The sequence below is a fragment of the Sarcophilus harrisii genome, chromosome 2 (assembly GCF_902635505.1).
Source record: "Sarcophilus harrisii chromosome 2, mSarHar1.11, whole genome shotgun sequence".
Lineage (NCBI taxonomy): Eukaryota > Metazoa > Chordata > Mammalia > Dasyuromorphia > Dasyuridae > Sarcophilus > Sarcophilus harrisii.
The window spans coordinates 329161590-329180850 of NC_045427.1; the positions used below are offsets into that span (position 1 = coordinate 329161590).

Below are 19261 nucleotides of genomic sequence, written 5' to 3' on the forward strand. Positions count from 1 at the left end.
TAATAGGAAGCTTCTTCTTCTTCTTCTTTAATTAAAGCTTTTTTATTTACAAAGCATATGCATGGGTAATTTTTCCAACACTGACCCTTGCAAAATCTTTTGTTCCAAATTTTCCCCTCGTTCCCCCCACCTCCTCCCCTAGTTGGCAAGTAGTCCAATACATGTTAAATATGTTGAAATGCATGTTAGATCCAATATATGTATATGAATGTCTCCTTGTATCATTATGATCCTCTCACATAAAGGGATCTATTCTGCTAGTCAGAATTAGATCCCCAGCAATCACTAGCAAGGGGCTCCCATAACACCCACCTACATAATACCCATCTGCTACATTAGCAGGTAGCTCCTGTAACACAACTCCACCAATTCATTAGTGTACCAATTTTCTTTTCTTTTCTTTTTCTTTCTATGTTTCTGTGTTTCTCTCTCTCTCTCTCTTTCTTTCACTGAGGCAGTTAGAGTTAAGGGTCACAAAGCTAAAAAGTGTTAAGTGTTTAAGGTCACATTTGAACTCAGGTCCTCCTGACTTCAGGGCTGGTGCTCTATCCACTACATCAACTAGCTGCCCCATAGTGTACCAATTTTTCCACATACTCTCCGACATTTATCGTTTTCCTTTTCTATCATATTAACCAATCTGATAGGTGTAAGTTTAACATGCACTTATTAAGTAAACTCTGGGGATATATATATATATATATATATATATATATATATATACTCATATCCATTTCTCATTGATTGTTTTTATAACTTTGTGTTTATGAGTGTCCTGATTTTGCATCATTTTGTAAAAGGCTTTCTCTATATCATTATGTTCTTTGTATTTCTCATGAGGCATAAAAAAAGCATTGATTCATTTTCATACTAGATTTTATTCAAGCATTTCTCAATCATTGAGTGTATAGGTTTTCTGCTTGTTTTCCACTACTAAAAGTAAAGCATGTGTGAATGCTTTTTTTTTTTTTTCAAATTAGCATCTTTTCCCCATATAATAACAACTTTTAGTCCCATTAACAGAATCATGAAGTGAAAGGTTATGATCAGTTTTGTAACTCCTGTATACTGCCATATTGCTCTGATTTATTTTTGCCTCAGGGCAAATTTCACTAACAATATGCCTGTTCCCTCATTGGCCCTTTCAACATTAAATCTGATCATTATTAGTTTGGTTTTGAGTTTGGGGTTTCTTTTGTTTTTTTGGGGGGGTTGTCTTTTTGATGGCTAAATATGATAGCTTGATTTCTCTGAATGTTAGAGAATTTAAACAATTTTTAAAGAGCTTGTATTTTCTCCTTTAAAAAAAGGTTCATTTGTTCTTTTGGGTAAGTATTATGCTCTACTTGATATGTGAAAATGATCTTTTTGTGTATTTATTAATCTAAAAAAAGAACATTTTAAAAAAATCAAAAAAATCAAATTTAGTCCCAGTGTGAATTCAGATGTTTTCTGCCTATCATGATTCCCAAACCCCTGAGTTGTATAAGATGCATAGAATGGATAATCTGTGTATTTATAAATTCTCCTATATGTTGTCAGATCATGGCCACCTCAGGTCCCCTTGATAAATTAAGGACATTGCACTGTCACTATTTCTAAATTAAAATTGTATTTTCTAAAAGAACCCAGACAGACACAACTTTCCTAAGCGGACAGAATTAACTGTCTTGTTGCCTATCTAGGCAAACAGCTGCATTTGAGGGAGAAGGGAGAATATTAAAAATTCTAAGCACTCAAAGCAGTAGTTAAACAATTCTTGACCTTTTGATATCCACCCACGTATCTCTTGGCATCCTTTTCCAGTTATGTTTACATGAAGAACACCCAAGAGCAATGAAGTCAGCGCCTGTCTATATACTTAGTAAAGGCAAACAGAGTCATTCACCTATGATGAGTTATCCACAAAAGTCCAAGGGTCAAATGGAATCAGTTTTTGCAAATCATGCAGTCCCTATTCTTTGACTGATACCCTTCCAAATCATCTTTACAGACCATTGTGATGGAAAGAATGTTTCATGACAGTTAAGTGCCTACTATGTGCCAGGAACTGTGCTAACTGCTGGTGTTATGAATATAAAAGTCTCTGCTTTCAAGGAACTCATAGTGCAACAAGACAGACAACATATAAATACACAATATACAGGATAATTTGGAAATAATCAAAATATGGGAGGCACTAGAATTAAAATGTATAAGGAAAGGATTCCTATAAAAGATAAAATTTTAGTCGAGACTTGAAGCAAGAAATGAAAAATGATGATGAAGAAAACTACATTTGGTGCAGATGATAGCCAAGAAAGGAAACATACATTGATATGACTAATTGTTTTCTTAATTATTCTTCCTTATTATAAGGGAAAATTCTACTGGTAAAAAGGAGTACTTGGAAATGACAGTTATTTGTGAAAAAGAGCATTCACTTGTAGCAAGGACAGTACTCTTGAATGTAGAATGGAGGTGCCATTGTGTGGTTTGTGGGGAGACAAAACTTACATCTTTTGTCTCTTCTTGTCCCACCTTTCTCCAAGAAAAACTTTAACTCCTGTCAGGAGTGGAAATAAGGAATTGGAGCCAAAGATTGGTCTCTTGCTCTCCTCAGAGAGAGGGTGTACTAGGCTAGAATTACATCTATCTGCTTCCTTAAATAGTATTAGTCTAGGAGATGTGATCAGGTTCAATTATAATTCCTATAATTATATTATAATTATAATATAATATATTATTACTGGATATAAGGACCCCAACCTTTATAACCAAAGCTTGATCTTTCCTTCCAAATGTTAGTTCCACAATGAAAGCACATAGCCCTTAGCCAAAAAACCCTTTATCCAAATTTATCCAAACCAGAGATTTACATAGGAGAATCTATATCAGATAATATAGAGTGAAGGTCTCACATTGAAAGTGAGGTAACTTAGTTCAAACATTAGGGAAAGAACCCTACATCTCACTAAAGGGCAAATTTACTGAAAAAAAAAAAAAAGGAATATGAAAGAGACTGCTAGTTCTTCTCATGTCTTCCCAGAGTCTTTTTCTTCAGCAACTTGAAGTGGGATAGGAATCTTCCAGCTTTCCTTCTGAAGTTGGAAGTCAGGATACCTGAAATGACTTGAAGATTAGAGTCCCAAAGAAAATTGAAGAAATTCTCTGTGTCTGTCTCTCTGTCTTCTTTCTTCTTTCTCTTTTCCTCTCTCCCTGTCTATTTTTTCTCTTTTTCTCTCTTTTTCTGCCTCATTTTCTCTCTTCTTCTGTTTCTCTCTCCATTTCCCTACTCTTTTCTCTCTCTCTCCAATTCTACCCCACTCCTCATGCAAGTCAAGATAGTCATCTCTGTCAATGAAGAGATAGCCCCATACCTACTGCCTTTGGGACTGAGGTTATACAACAAAACATTTAAAAAAGAAAAACAACTACACTGGAAATGAAAAAAAAAATGTTGTTGCTAAGATTACATTTATAAAACCATTTATTAAGTACCAGGCACTGTGCCAAGTGCAAGGAATATAAAAACAACAAAACATTACAGTCCCTACTCAAAAGGAACTTATTTTCTAATGGGAGAAGACAAGACATAAAGGAAAGCAGGAGGGAATTTGGGTGTTGGGAAAGAGGGGAAAAAAGAGTACTTTAACTAGAGCAAGGCAGGCAGCATGAAGGAAGAACAGAATGGAGAGTGAACTGGAAGTGAGGTTTGTTGCCATCTTCATAAGTTTTCTTTCTGTCTGTTTATTGTCTAGAAGCTACCTGAGCCTTGCATCAGTTTCTGACTTGCGTGATGGAGGCCTGGCCTCAGCATGAGAAGATTTGCCCTGCATAGCGGATAATATAGATTATGTACAATATACTTTGCTTGGTTTCTACCCAGAAGATGGAGGCTTGGTGAACTTCCTTTTGTTTCCCTATCCTTTTATGCCTGAAGTGGGAGAGGGTTGGAGGGTGCTGTGTGATGATGTGGCAATTAGTTTTCTGATTGGCTTAAGAGCTAGAAGGACTAGGTGAAGGAGACAGAACTGAATGCATGCAAAATTATTAATATAAACCCCCCTCAAATATTTTGTATTTTTTCTTCCCTGGCAGCCTTCATGTGAGGAGGATTGCTTCAAGCTACCACATTGGGGAATTACTTCCCAACTCAGCTGCCATGTATCTATGAACACACGGCATCTCTGTTTCTTTTGTCTGTTGTGTTTATTCTTTCCTGCTTGTAGGTGATTGAACATTCAGAGATTGGACTGAACTTTATGAGCTTCAAAAGGTGAAGTCACCAAAGATCCTGCAACTAGAGTTAATAACATAATCTATTCGTTTCCTATGATTGTGAGATTCTGCTGAAGATTCAGACTTGAAGAGAAATGGATCAGCTAGTCTCCACTAGCTATGGCAAATCCAGAAGTGAATTTGGTGGAGTCTCCATAAGGGGAGAAAAGAACTCAGGCTACTCTTAAGCATTTAAATTACAATCACAAAGACAAAGACAAAATAATATTGCTCTCAAGGTGCTTATGTTCCTTATGTTATGTTGAATTTACCCATTTTTTATTGTGTTTTGGAACACAACATATATACACATCCAAGGAGTTATCCATTGATAACTGAGATCAGGAAAGATTTTGCAGAGGAATGGATGCTTGAACTTAGACTTTTATGTGACAGAGATGAATGCTTTCCGTCAGACAGAATAGCTCATACAAAACCACATAGAAAAGATAAAAGACTGAATTTGGGGAATAGCTAGTAGGTCATCTTGATTAGAAGGTGAGAGAATTTAAAAGGAAAAATGTGAAATGATTCTGTAAAGATAATTTGCTTGCATTTTATGAATATCAATCATTCAACAAATATTTATTTTCATAGTACTGTAGTGAACAGAAAGCTGGCCTTGAGTCCAGGAAAATCTGAGTCTTAAGTTTTTCCTCCTTGCACTCCTGGTCAAGACATTTCTCCTCTCAGTGCTCTGGACTATAAATTGCTGAGAAAATGTCAACCTGCACTGGTGAAAGTAGTTTCCTTATCTGGGAATTCCCTATTCCAGTGAAATCATCAATTCAATCGCTATCCCTATCCTTATATGCCAGAGACAGCACCTGATGATGGGGATAAAAAGACAAAGTAAATGAACCAATTTCTCCTTTCATGGAGCTTGTATTCTATCACAGGGGACAATATATACATATACTATATCAGGGTAGCATAATCTTAGTATTGCCGAAATTAGGGTCATGAAAATCTGCTTATTCAGCCAGAAATCCCAAACAGTATTTTTCTTCTCCAAGTTCCCTATGGCTATTGCTCTGACAATGGACTTATGGGTAGCCTGACTTTGACCACTTATCACCTCCCATCTAAAGGGAAGGAGAAAGCAAAAGTCATGGGAGAGAAGAAAGAGCACTGGGAGTTCCAGTCTCTGTTATATCTCTATCCCCAACTTGCTACACTAGAGACAGGAAATTCTTTTGTTGGGTGAGATCCAGGAATGTCTATCTGGGTTAGACTGAGTTATCTCACTCCCAAAAGGGGAGTTCCTTCTTTCCCACTAAAGAGAGGCATATTTTCTTCTTTGTATACCTTCTCTGGCTTGTTTTTCCAAGAAGTGAATTCTCTTAATATTGTTTTACTTTATGATTTATTTTGATATTCATTAAAAAAATTTCAAGTTCTGAATTCTCTCCCTCCCTATAATATCAATTATACTTGTGAAATCATGAAAAACATATTTACATATCAGCCATGTTGCAAGAAAAATAAGATGAAAAAATACTTCAATATGTTCTCCATGCTATTTTCCCCCTTTTATTCTTCTTTTTCTTTCTTTACCCTGTCCCTCCTGAAAAGTTTTATTGCTGACCACTGTCTCCCTTCTATGAGTTCTCTCTTTACATTAAAATTGACATTAAAATTTATATTAAAATACAATGACTGAGGTCCTCCTTTCCCCCTCCAAATGACAAAGCAATTAGAAGTTAGATCAAACCCAATCATATCCCCTAGTTGAATAATATTTAAGGAAATACATGGATACATTTCTAGCCTCTCTCTCTGAGGAGAGCAGACTGGCTTCAAGCCCCAACTTTCTGTTTTTCCTCTGGACAGAAATGAAAGTCTTCCTTGGGGAAAAGAGACTAAAAATAATGTATTTTGCCTCCTTTTGAGACATATATTGATGAGAATAAAACCCGGCTTGATCTGAGTCAGCCCTGTAAAATTATGTAAAATCACCAACAAACATATCTGATCAAAGGATCTACAAATTCAAATGGTCTTGCATCCTCTGGATCAAAATAAGTTTTCTTGCAGGAAGTCACAACCCCCAGCAATATTTCACATCCACTGGAGACTTCTCTTATACTTATGCATAAAATGGGTCTTCAGAAAATGACCCTTTGCAGATCACTTCTCTCTTAAGAATGATATGTCCTCCAAGATAATCTCTCTTGGTGTCTCTCTAACAATAAAGCTTTTTACCAAAGCCTTTGGGTTTAGCGAAATTCCTTTGCAGGAACTCGGGCCTTGGACAGGTGAACTTCACCCATTCCCGCCTAACCTCTTCTTCAGTACCCTCAGCCGTCATCAATATGAGCCCTCTTCTCATGTAGTACCCAGTCTTACTGTACTTCTAATTCAGAGATCCTATGATTCCATGAAGAATATACTTTCTTCTCCCCCATTTATCCTGGACTGATTCAGAGGGGAGGGGATTTTTTGTCACAGTCATAACAAAACTTCATTTCAGTTGTTTCCTGGTAGTAGTATGGGATAGAGGATGGATAACTGAAAAACTGAAGCAGTGAACAAGGTAGACTGGACCAAAAGAATGAATATACCAAAGAAAATGTGTCAAGACTCTGAAGTATGTCAAATTGTAAGGGATAAATTTGGATCACAGCATTTTTCTTGGATTGATGTAATATGTTTTAATTGATTTCTTTGCCTCAAATCTCTTCATACATTTTTCATACATCAATGAACCTAAAGAACATATCTGATCATGTTTCTCTTCTATTCAGTTAACTCTAGTTGCTCCATATTACCTCTAGGCTCAAATTAAAATTCCTCTATTTGTCTTTTAAAGCTTTTCATAACCTACCTTTCCAGAAATTATACATTATTCCCTTTCATGTGCTTTTCAGACAAGACAAGCTGGCCTTCTTCTACCCCCCATTTCCATGATCTTGCACACTGTAAGTACAAAGGAGGAGGAAGAGGTTCAGGGATGGAAATAGGGATGGCTCAGGCATAAGCTAACCTGGACACCATGTGAGTGAATCAGCAGGACAGTGAATGTAAATACACTAAGATGAAAAGCAAATTTTTTTTTGACAACTCTATTTTACTGAATTCAATTACAGTGGATTCCAAAAAATAGAATATAAATATTTGTATCCATGTTAGAAGTTATTAGGATTAAAACTTGTATAAAACTATTTGGAATGAGTTGTTTTACCCTTTCATTTCAATGGTTTTTTTAAATAGCATTTTATTTTTTAAAACACATGTAAAGACAGTTTTTAATATTCATTTTTTGTAAGACTAAGAGCAGTTAAATTAAGAAAAAAATGTGTCTAATATTCCACTATTGACCAATGACTCATTAAGTAGATGTGGCCAAGACAGAGCCATAAATAGTAAAAACAAACAAATATATAAATGAATGAATAAAGGGAGAAGAAAGAGATTTTAAACTGTGATAAATATTTGTGATCTTAAAAGATAGTCTCTAATTGATGCAACTCTCCCAGCTTGGGAAAACAAAACAAACAACAACAACAATAAAAACCAAGCAAACCAAAACATATAACTTTTCCTAAACAGAGGGAAAAAAAAGTGAATCCAGTCTGTCCTATCAACAGTTTCCCTCCAAGGGGAGGGAAACTACTATAATCAAGCTGAATGAAGCCTTCACTTCAGTTACCTCCTTTTCCTATCATCCTTCTCACATAACTTTAAAAAGAAAAACACATCCATGTAGGGATAAAAGTAAAAGAATTACTAGAAAGCAGGCCACATCCAAAAGAAGGTTCTGGGAAACAGTAGTAACTCACAAAAGAAAAATATCCCATACATTTGCTAGAAGTATATATTACTGATACTACTAAGGATCTATTTGCCTCTGGCAGTTTTGACCCATTGGTCTATCATTGGCAAATTCCTCTCTTCCTTCAGGATTTTTCAAAGATCTCTGGCTCATCAATTGTATATGCTTCTAACACATATCTTCAGTTTATTAGTTTTATTAGCAAAGTCTGTTAGCATTATTTTTAACACATATATATTTCTCTCCCTATAAAAGTGTAAACTCCTCAAAAGGAGGGACCATTATATTTTTGTATTGGTATTCCAAGTGTCTGGCATATAATTGACATTTAATAATAAAAGCTGGTGATTAATTGTTTGAGTTTGGCCTCAGCTTTGTCCCATAATTTCATGTCCCATAAATAGGTCCCTTTGCCTGGAATATACTCCTATCTCTCCTTTTCCAGGTTCAGTTAAAGTCCTGGGAGTCTTTGCTGGAATGTTCTCACTGCTCTTTCTTTCCTCTAATGTCCTCTCTTGTTTATAATCTGTACTATATAGCTTAACATTTGCTGTCTTGAGTGGGTGACAGTCATTTAACTTGCATTAGTTTTGTTCCTTGCTCAAAAAAGTTTCTTGAATAGAGTCACAGATAATTTTTTAATGCTTTTTCTGAGTTCTATTATGCCATTATGTAGGGATACATGACATACTCTTATTAGTTGATTCATTGATTCCTTAATAATAAAAGAGCCAGCTGCTAGTAAAACCAGACTTTGCACTGTACAGCAGAAAGAACTATGGGCTTTCATTGAGAATATTTGACTTTGAATCCTATCACTTGAAACTATACATTCACCTGGGGATAGTAACTTCTCTTTTGAAATTCATTATTAAGATACTGATCAGAGAAGGAAATAAAATTCTAGGAAGGAATTAAATAAGTATTCTAGAATGCTAACTTCAAACTGTGTTTTTTAAAATTAATTTATTTAAAACTTAAACACAAAATAGAAAAAAAGGAGAGAATTCAAAATATAAAACAATAAATTTCCATTTCAAGGAAATATATGTAATAAATATTACACGCATTGTGTTCAGGACTGTCTACCTTTTCTTCACTTCTTGTAGGTTTTCTTTTGTTCTCTAATGGCCATTTTTTATTTTTTCCCCCCCTTTTCACTTCCCTATCTCCTTCAAGAACACTATAATTTAGCACAGATATATTTCTATATACACAAATCCATGTACACACACACATATGTATATAAACACATACATACATGTACGTCAATATCTAGAATCATACACATATGCATTCATATAGATCTATGTAAGGCCATACCTTTTCCTTCAAGGTTTTATTTTTTAGACTTGCATCTCATCTCTGCTCTTTTTTTTTTGACTTTTTAAATTTTTTAACTTTTTTTAATTGACTTTTTTCCCACATTAAGTATTTTTTCCTATTACATAGAAAGATAGTTTTCAACATTCTGAGTACCAAATTATTTTCTCTCTCCTTCCCTTCCCTCCCCTCTCCCCAAGAATGCAAGGTATCTGATATAGTTTTATATATATGTACAATTATTTTAAACATATTTCCATATTAGTCATGTTGTGAAAGAAAAATCAGAACAAAAGGGAAAAACCATGAGAAAGAAAAAAGAAGTGAAAATAATGTGCTTTGATCTGCACATTGGTTGTTTCTCTGGTTGTGGATGGTATTTTCCATCATAAATCTATCGCAATTGTCTTGGATCACTGTATTGGATCACTGAAAATAAAGCTAAATCTATCATAGTTGATCATCATAAAATCTTGGTAGTACTGTGTACAATGTTCTCCTGGTTCTGTTCATATCATTCAGCATCAGTTCATGTAAATCTTGGTTTTTCTGAAATCAGCCTGCTTATTATTTATTATAGAACAATAGTATTCTATTACATTCAAATACCACAACTTTGCTCAATCATCCCCCAAGTGATGGGCATCCACTGAATTTACAATTCCTTGCCATCACAAAAAGAGCTGCTACAAAGATTTCTGGACATGTGAATCCTTTTTTTCTTTTATGATCTCTTTGGAGCCCAGTAGAAACATTGATGGAACAAAGGGTATGCACAGTTTTTTAGCACTTTGGACACAGTTCCAAATTACTTTCCAGAATGGATGGATCAGTTCACAATTCCCTCAACAATATATTAGTGTACATTTTCCTGTCATCTTTACCAATCTGATAGGTGTAAAATGGTACCTCAGAGTTATTTTAATTTGCATCTCTCTAACCAATAGTGATTTAGAGCATTTTTTAATGACTATAGATAGCTTTAATTTCTTCATCTGAAAATTATCTGTTCATATACTTTGACCATTTACCAATTGGGGAATGACTTATATTTTTATAAATTTGACTCAATTTCTATATATTTTAGAGAAACATTTATCAGAAACACTGGCTATGACAATTCTTTCCTAGCTTTCTGTTAGCCTTCCAATCTTGACTACATTGGTTTTGTTTGTACAAAAAACTCTTTAACTAATCAAATTATTAACTAATTATTAATTAATTAACAAACTATTAACTAATCAAATTATTCATTTTTCATTTCATAATGGTCTCTAGTTCTTTTTTGGCCACAAATTTCTCCCTTCTCCACAGATCTGACAGATAGAATCAACCTTTGTTCTACTAATTTGCTTATAGTTATCACCCTGATATCTAAATCTATTTCAACCTTATCTTGGTGTAGTATCCCAATTTTTCATTTGAATTATCCGATTACTAATGGCAATCTTAGATATATGGTTTACATTCCCACATATAAAACCAACTGTCCTTACTGTGTCCCTTGAATGTTTTGTCTTTGATGTTTACCTTACTGAATGTGGATCAAAGCATAGAATTTTCACTTTGTTTGTTTGTTTGTCTGCCTTTTTTGTGTTTTTTTTCTTTCACCTTTTGATCTGATTTTTCTTGTGCAACATGATAAATAGGAATTATGTCTAGAAAAACTGCACATGTTTAAAATTAATGGATTACTTGCTGTCTTGGAGAGGAGGAAGGAGAGAGGAAGAAAAATTTGGAACACAAGCTTTTGTAAAGGTGAATGTTGAAGACTATCTTTGCATGAATTTGAAAAAATAAAAAAACTCTTTAAAAAGATTCTAATTCTACTTTTCTAGTTAGTTGAATTTCTTTTCATAATCTCCTTGTTTTTCTTGGATTGTTCTCTCTCTCTCTCTTTTTTTTTTTTTTTTTAATTTCTCCTTAATCTCTCTCATTTAATTTTTAAAGTCTTTTTTGAGTTCTATGAATTTTGGGGGGACAGGTGGCCATTAAATACTACTGTTTGAGGGTAGAAGAAGGTTTTTTTTTTTACTTCAGTATTTTTTCTCTGAAATTGAACCCTAGTCTTCCCTATTCCCATAATAACTTTCTTTCCTTTTTTTTTCTTCTTGAGGCAATTGAAGTTAAGTGACTTGCCCAGGGTCACACAGCTAGGAAGTATTAAGTGTCTGAGGTCAAATTGGAACTCAGGTCCTCCTGACTTCAGGGTCTGGTGCTCTATACACTGTGGCAACTAGCTGCCCCTCCTCCCATGATAACTTTCTATGTTGGGTTTGTTCTTCTTTCCCTGATCATTTTTTGTATTTGTATTTATAGCAAATTGTTGGTGTAATCACTTTTAGTCCTGGGGTATAGGAGACAATGCCTCTTATCTCAAGTTGTCCTTCAATTCTCTCTTTGGCCTAGAACCGAAACCAATAACTCCATCCTTCTAGAAATGCCAGCAGCCAGCAGTCTCTGCCCCACTTTTTCTGCACTATGGATGTACGCTGGTTCCTTCTCACCCAGGGATATGTCTCATTGGTACAGCTGGGCCTGGCATTCCTTATCAGCAGAGGTTCCCTAAATTTTCCCCGACTCTGAGGCTGACCCCTTATAGTGTCTAGGAGGTGAAAATTCCTGTAGCTGGGGCTGAGGATACCTCCCCACAAAGCTAGCCCCAGGGTTTGCCTTCAGCTAGAAATACTCTGGAGGTGTTTACACTTCATATTTTGCAAACCTACATCCTGATATCTTTTTTCAGTTCTCTGATTGTCCCAGAAGGATCTGTTCTGCCCCAACTCTTATTTGTTTTTAGCACTCTACATTTTCCCTGAGGTACAATTTTGTCTTCTTTGTGGGAGAAATCTGGAGATCTTGGAATTTTCTGACCTACTCTGTCATCTTCCCAGAATCCTTTCCAAATTGTATTTTAGCATATTGTCATCATTTCTTTGTTCAAGATTCTTATGAATGTTACCTCAAATTATATTGGGGGCAGAGAATTCTGTCAGATGTCATGGGGGACTTTGGAAACTTAGAAATTTCTTTCTCCTCATTGGAAGTGGCTTGGGCACAGATTAATGTTAAAATAGCAGATTGTTTCTAGCATCCTTGAACCTAAATCACAAAGTACATTATTAGGATTATTTTTTTTTTCTTCAACTAACTTCTCACTGTGCATTCATTTACTGCCCAATGGAATAGATAGTAAATTAATTTATGTGATGTTTTAAAAATCTGTGTAACTGAACTTTGACAAATGTGCAGATCCCATCTACATGGAGGTCCCATATTGAACACACCTCACTATAACTATATAAAACAGATTAGATAGATATCACTTCTGTACCTTACAAATAAGTAAAATGAAGTTCAGAGAGGTTCAGAAATTTGCATATATTGTAAATTAAGGGGATGTCCATCAATTTGGGAATGACTAAATACATTATGACATATAATGTAATGGAATATTATTGTTCTACAGGAAATTGATGAGGTATAGATATGCGGTACCTAAATGAAATTAGGGTTTAATTGAGGTCTAATGGCAGGGTTGGGGTAGATGGAGTCAAACAGAGCTCCCTTGCAACCCTTTTGGATTCAGCACAAAGATACAGCATTAAATGAGGTCTAGTAGTGGCGTGAGAGTCCCCTGTAAAGGAATTTACAGACCTGAAAACCTAGATTGATAAAAGAGGTTTATTATGGGGTTTGGAAGTAAGGTTAAAGTATAGTTAAGGAAATAGATGAGGATAAAGAGAGGAGGGCACTGGAAACAGGGTTCCAGTGGACAGAGAGTCCTTAGTGCCAGACATGGTGCTGACATGTTTCGACCTTCTGCAAAGAGAGGATTTTTGTTTGGCTCTTTTATGATGACAGATTTGGCTAAAGGGGCCTGGGGTGGAGTCCCAAGATGGGTTTCAGTGAGGGCTAGAGTTTGCTTGGTGGGGGTTGGGAAATCTGAGCAGGGCATTAGAATGGGGGCTGAGACAGCCCAAGTTGGAATTCAAAGGCATGCTTTTGACCAGGATTTGTGAACCAAAGGTCCTAGCTTCCTGAATTGATATTATGGGCTTGGGAATCAGAAAGGAATAAATCAATCTAATTTCTTAAAGGGACCGCAACCGACATCAAAATGATGAGCAGGATGGTTTCAGAAAAGCCTGGAAAGATTTATATGAACTGATGCTGAGTGATGTGAGCAGAACTAAGAGAACATTGTACAAAGAAATAGCAAGATTATATGATAATTAACTATGATGGACTTGGCTCTTCTCGGCAATGTGGTAAATTCAAATATTACAATAATAGCTGTTTTAGGAAGAAGAGAGAAAAATTTAGAACTAAAAATCTTACCAAAACTATCTTTATATGTAATTGGAAAAAAAATTACAATTAAATGTAGGAAAAAAGTGTCCATATTTCACACAGCCAGTAAATGTCAGAGGTGGGATTTGAAAATAGGTTTTCTTGATTCCAAGTCCAACATTGCTATTTTATTACACAATCTATAGTGTAGATATTATTAACCTAAACAAATATTAAATATTTGACAAATAAGGAGACTGACACACAGAAAGGTTAAATGACTTTGTCTAAAGTCAAACAGCTAACTAATATCAAGATTCCCAATTGAATTTATCTTTGAATTTATCAACATTACTTTTATAAGAACAGCCAGGTGATATAGTGAACAGAATTTTGAGCCTGAAATCAGAAAGATCTTCCTAAATTCAAATCTGACTTCAGATACTTAATAGCTTCCCGGGCAAGTCATTTAACCCTGTTTGTCTCAGCTTCCTCATTTGTAAAATAACCTGGAGTCTGAAATGGCAAATCATTCCAGTATCTTTGCCAAGAAAACTCCAAATGGAGTCACTGAAAAGGACTGAACAACATTTTCTATCTTCCTGAATCCTTACCTTAACAATGTAGCGACCGTACTGTGGTCTCTTGGAATTGATGATGATCCCTATAGTGCAAGGGATAAGTGTCAAAGTCAATGAGATGGCAATTTGCCCATAGGGTACCTTGTCCTTGAGATCCCCGTCATAGATTCCCTTGGAGTAGATAAACAGGAGGAAAGGCATCATGCCCAAGGCAAAGAAAGTGGAGCAGGTGGTCATCAAAATGCTGGAATAGTGAAGAAGAAAGAGAATTGAAATCAGACTCTGGGACAAGTTTGACTACAATAGCACCTTAACTCTGAAAAATCAAGTAGCTATGGAAAGGGTATTTAAAGAATCTTTTGATCCAGGGAAGTTCAGTTTATTAGTGACATAAAGAGTATAAGAACTCCAGTTTCTAATTGAAGGAATTGACCAGGGCCATAGTACAAAAAAACCAACTAGCTTAATGGTCAAAAGATCCAGATTTACATCCCATCTCTGCTTCTGTGTGATCTGGAATAAGTTTCTTTTTTTTTTTTTTTCCTCTCTCTTTTTTTTAATAGCCTTTTATTCACAGGTTATATGTATGGGTAACTTTATAGCATTGACAATTGCCAAACCTCTTGTTCCAATTTTTCCCCTCCTTCCCCCCACCCCCTCCCCTAGATGGCAGAATCACCAGTAGATGTTAAATATATTAAAATATAAATTAGATACACAATAAGTATACATGACCAAACCATTATTTTGCTGTACAAGAAGAATGGAATAAATTTCTTAATAACTCTAGGATTTGGTTTTCTAATCTATGAAACAGATGAGATGTTCCCTGAAGTCTCTTGCAGAACAAGTTCTATTGTCCTCTTTTGGACTTTTGGGAATCTTATATGATCAAAAGCAAAATCATACTTTGAATAATTCTATTCTCTCCTCTGGAAAATTCTCAGGAACATCATAGCCAGTTTCCAGACCTCCCAGATCAAGGAGAGAGTACTTCAAAACAGCCAAAAGAAACAATTCAAATATTGTGGTACCACATTCAAGATTACATAGGATTTGGTTCCTTCCACATTAAAGAACTGGAGGGCTTAGAATATGATATTTCAGAAGGTAAAGGAATTAGTATTACAACCAAGAACCACCATTCCAACAAAACTGAATATAGTACGTCAGGGGAAAAAAATGGATATTTAATGAAATAAAGAACTTTCAAGCATTTCTAAATTTTAAAAATTGATCTTCAAAGGCAAGACTCAAAAGAAATATAAAAAGGTAAGAAAAAGAAAGAAAAAACATAAGAAATTCAATATTTATATTTTTATACAGGAAGGTAATATTTGTAACTGAAGAACTTTATTGCTATAAGGACAGTTTAGACAGAGGACACAGATATAAGATGACTTAGGAGGGGGGAGATTGAAAGGAGTAAATTATCTTACATAAAAGAGGCATGAAAGAACTATTATAATGGAGATGAAGAGGGAAGTGGGTGATAGTAGGCAAGGCTTAAACCTTTTGAATCAGAATTGATTCAAAAAGGGAATTACATACCACTCAGTTCCATACAGAAATCTATCTTACCTATAAGGAAGTAAAAAGGGATGAACATGAGAAAGGCAGGGTGGGATCTGATAGAAGAAAGGGCAGATTGGGGGCAGTGGTGATAAGAAGTAAAACAGTTGTGATGAAGGATAGTGTCAGGGTAAGAGGCAGAGGATATACAGAGGAAAAATAGCAAGGAGGGAACTACATAATTATTGTAACTATAAATGTGAAAAGGATTAATTCACTCATTAAACAGAAGCAGAGAGAAAAATGGATTAAAAAACAGAATCTTTTTTTAAATTAAACTTTTTATTTTCAAAATATATGTATGAATAATTTTCAGCATTCACCCTTGCAAAATCTTGTATTCCAAATTTTTTCCTTTCCTTTTTCCCCTTTCCCTAAACAGCAAATAATACAATATATGTTAAACATGCATAATTCTTCTATACATATTTCCACAAATATCATGTTGTACAAGAAAAATCAGACCAAAAAGGGAAAAAATGACAAAGAAAATAAAATGCAAGCAAACAAAAAAATGCAAGCAAACAAAAAAAGTGAAAATACTATGTTGTGATCTATACTCAGTTCCCACAGTCCTTTCTCTGGGTGTAGATGGCTCTCTTCAGCACAAGTCCATTGAAATTGGCCTGAATCATCTCATTGTTGAAGAGAGCCATGTCCATCAGAACTAATCATCATATAATTTTGCTATTGCCATATAATGATCTCCAAGTTCTGCTCGTTTTGATGGGGGGAACCCTGAAACTGTCCTCTCGGACTTTGCTCCCCAAAGCCATGGGGTAAACTCTGAGAAACTCTCCTGATAGAGACCCACCCTTTGGGATAGTTAAGTGGTTTCATTAAGGACCACTGGACCAGGACCACTCCCTACTTAGCTCAAACTTAAGTGGTCTCATTTAGCTGGAAATCTGGATCTGATATTTCTATTGAACTAAAAAATTAGTTCAGAACCACTCCTAGCAGCTAGAACTTAAGTGATCTCATTCAACTGGAAATCTAGGCCCGGGAACATAGACAACATTGAAGGAATCTCATTCAATTGAAACGTCAGTCTCAGATTTCCTATTAAAAAAATGCAATTTTAAACTCATAACTTGCAGAGGTCTGAAGTAGGAATTATGCCATGCCAAGGGACCTCTCCCCTTGACACAGCTGCCTACCAGGACCTCTGCCCACTGTGAAAACACTCTCTTCTCAGCAATAATCCCTTTTATTTCTCTGCCAGGATTTCTCTGCTAAGGCTTTTATTTCTCTTCCAGGACCTTACCACTGAGGAAGTCAGTCTTTCTAGCAAAGATGGCTTCTGAAGTACCAACAATAAAACTTCCTTTTTTGCCATTAATATTTCGGGTTCATGAATTCTTTTATATTGAACCTGCGCCAACCAGAAGGGGATTCTCACATCTCAACTCTCTGCACTGCCACTAACTGCATCAATTTCACTCAGCATCAGTTCATGTAAGTCTCTCCAGGTATCTCTGAAATCATCCTGCTGGTTGTTTCTTACAGAACAACAATACTCCATAACATTCTTATGCCATAACTTATTTAGCCATTCTCCAACTAATGGGCATCCACTCAGTTTCCAATTCCTTGCCACTACAAAAAGGACTGCCACACACCCTTTTTTTTTGCATATGTGGGTCCCTTTCCCTCTTTTAAGATCTCTGGGATATAGAACCAATAGAGACACTGCTAGATCAAAGGGCATTGTTAAGGACCATGCCTAAGTGAAGGGGCAAGTCATTTCTCTGAGAGCCTCCACAGCTGTGAATCATAATATTTGAAAGAGTTGCAAAGCAGACTTTACTTACACAGATGTTCCTTGTGGATTGGGAATAAAATAAATTGGAGGCAAGAGGGAAAAGGAGAAAGGTCAGAGAATGCAACTGCCTCCCAGTCTCCTTGTATCATCATCATCCTCATCCTCATCCTCATCATCATCATCATCCTCATCCTCATCCTCATCATCCTCATCCTCATCATCATCATCATCATCATCATCATCATCATCATCATCCTCATCATCCTCCTCTCACATGGAGAGAACCATTCTACAGGTCTGAGTTAGATCTCTTAGATCTTCTTCACTGAACTGAGGTTTTAACTTATTCCCAAATCCCAAATTAATGAAATAAAGAACTTTCAAGCATTTCTAAATTTTAAAAATTGATCTTCAAATGCAAGGCTCAAAAGAAATATAAAAAGGTAAGAAAAAGAAAGAACAAAACATAAGAAATTCAATATTTATATTTTTATACAGGAAGGTAATATTTGTAACTGAAGAATTCTATTGCTATAATAAGGACAGTTTAGACAGAGGACACAGATATAAGATGACTTAGGAGGGGGGAGATTGAAAGGAGTAAATTATCTTACATAAAAGAGGCATGAAAGAACTATTATAATGGAGATGAAGAGGGAAGTGGGTGATAATCACAATAAATCCCAAAGACTTTTAGTTTGTTGCATTCTCATGTCTATCCTGGTCTGTATTATTTCTCTGGGAAGAGTCCTGTGAAACTGCACGTGGAAGAAGATCCATCTCTTGATATGTTGAGGTACCTCTCTGAGCTAGAGTGGTTTGTAAGGTAGATACCCTTCACCTTGGGAACTTGGGAGAGATGAATGAGAACCTTTTGAATGTAAATCTTTTGAATGTCAGAGTGGAGATCTCCCCAGAAGTAGAGACAAATAAGGCAAATGACTCCCACAATACCCTTGATTCTCCCTGCCTCTAGCTCTTAAGAATGCTAACCCCCTTGGTGAGATTTTTTATTTATCTTTGGGGAAGGTAAGATCCTTTCTTGATCCAAGCTGAAGAGTTCATTTACACTTATGTATTCATTTGTCTATTCTAATCCATAGTTTCTCTGATTTCTATTTACTGATGGCTTTTTTTAAATAACCAGTGTCTGGTAGGAGGAAATTAAACTGTTTAAAACAAGCTAAGTATTAGCTTAAGCTTAAGCTTAAGATCAGGTAAAATGCTTTTTCTTCATTGTATCCCTAGAATATGCATACATGTGTGGGGGGGGGAGGGGGGTGTGCGCACATACACAGGTTATTGTTTGTCTTTTGATTTTCAGAGGACCAGTGATATGTCTTGACTTGGCTGATGTCTTGACTTGCTACTGAGTTGGATTTATTTATTTATTTGTTTGTTTGTTTTTGGTTTTTTGTTTTAGAACCCCCTTTTAGGAAAATTTTTCTTTTTTTTCCCCCATAATTATAACTTTTTATTGACAGAACCCATGCCTGGGTAATTTTTTTACAACATTATCCCTTGCATACTGAGTTGGATTTAAATGAAGCGGAGTTGCCCAAAATCATCAGTCCAATGGCAAGACAAAAAGTCAGAATGACTGGCCCAGAAAACAAGGGATAATCTTGGTGTCTTCACCCACTTCAACTACCTTTATGGCCACTGGAATAAATTGTTCTCACCAACCTATTC

General features: G+C 35.6%; 1 protein-coding gene across 2 annotated transcripts in view; it reads right to left on the reverse strand.

Annotated features, from left to right (window-relative positions):
- Positions 1-19261, reverse strand: part of SLC10A1 (solute carrier family 10 member 1) — a 47161-nt gene that overhangs the window by 17716 nt on the left and 10184 nt on the right. The window contains exon 2 of one of the 2 annotated variants that reach the window (XM_023503124.2): positions 14374-14476. In XM_023503124.2, the coding sequence (XP_023358892.1) occupies positions 14374-14476 (103 nt within the window). Of the gene's footprint in view, positions 1-14265; positions 14477-19261 lie in introns of both variants that reach the window. The other variant, XM_003756393.4, reaches the window with a different exon arrangement.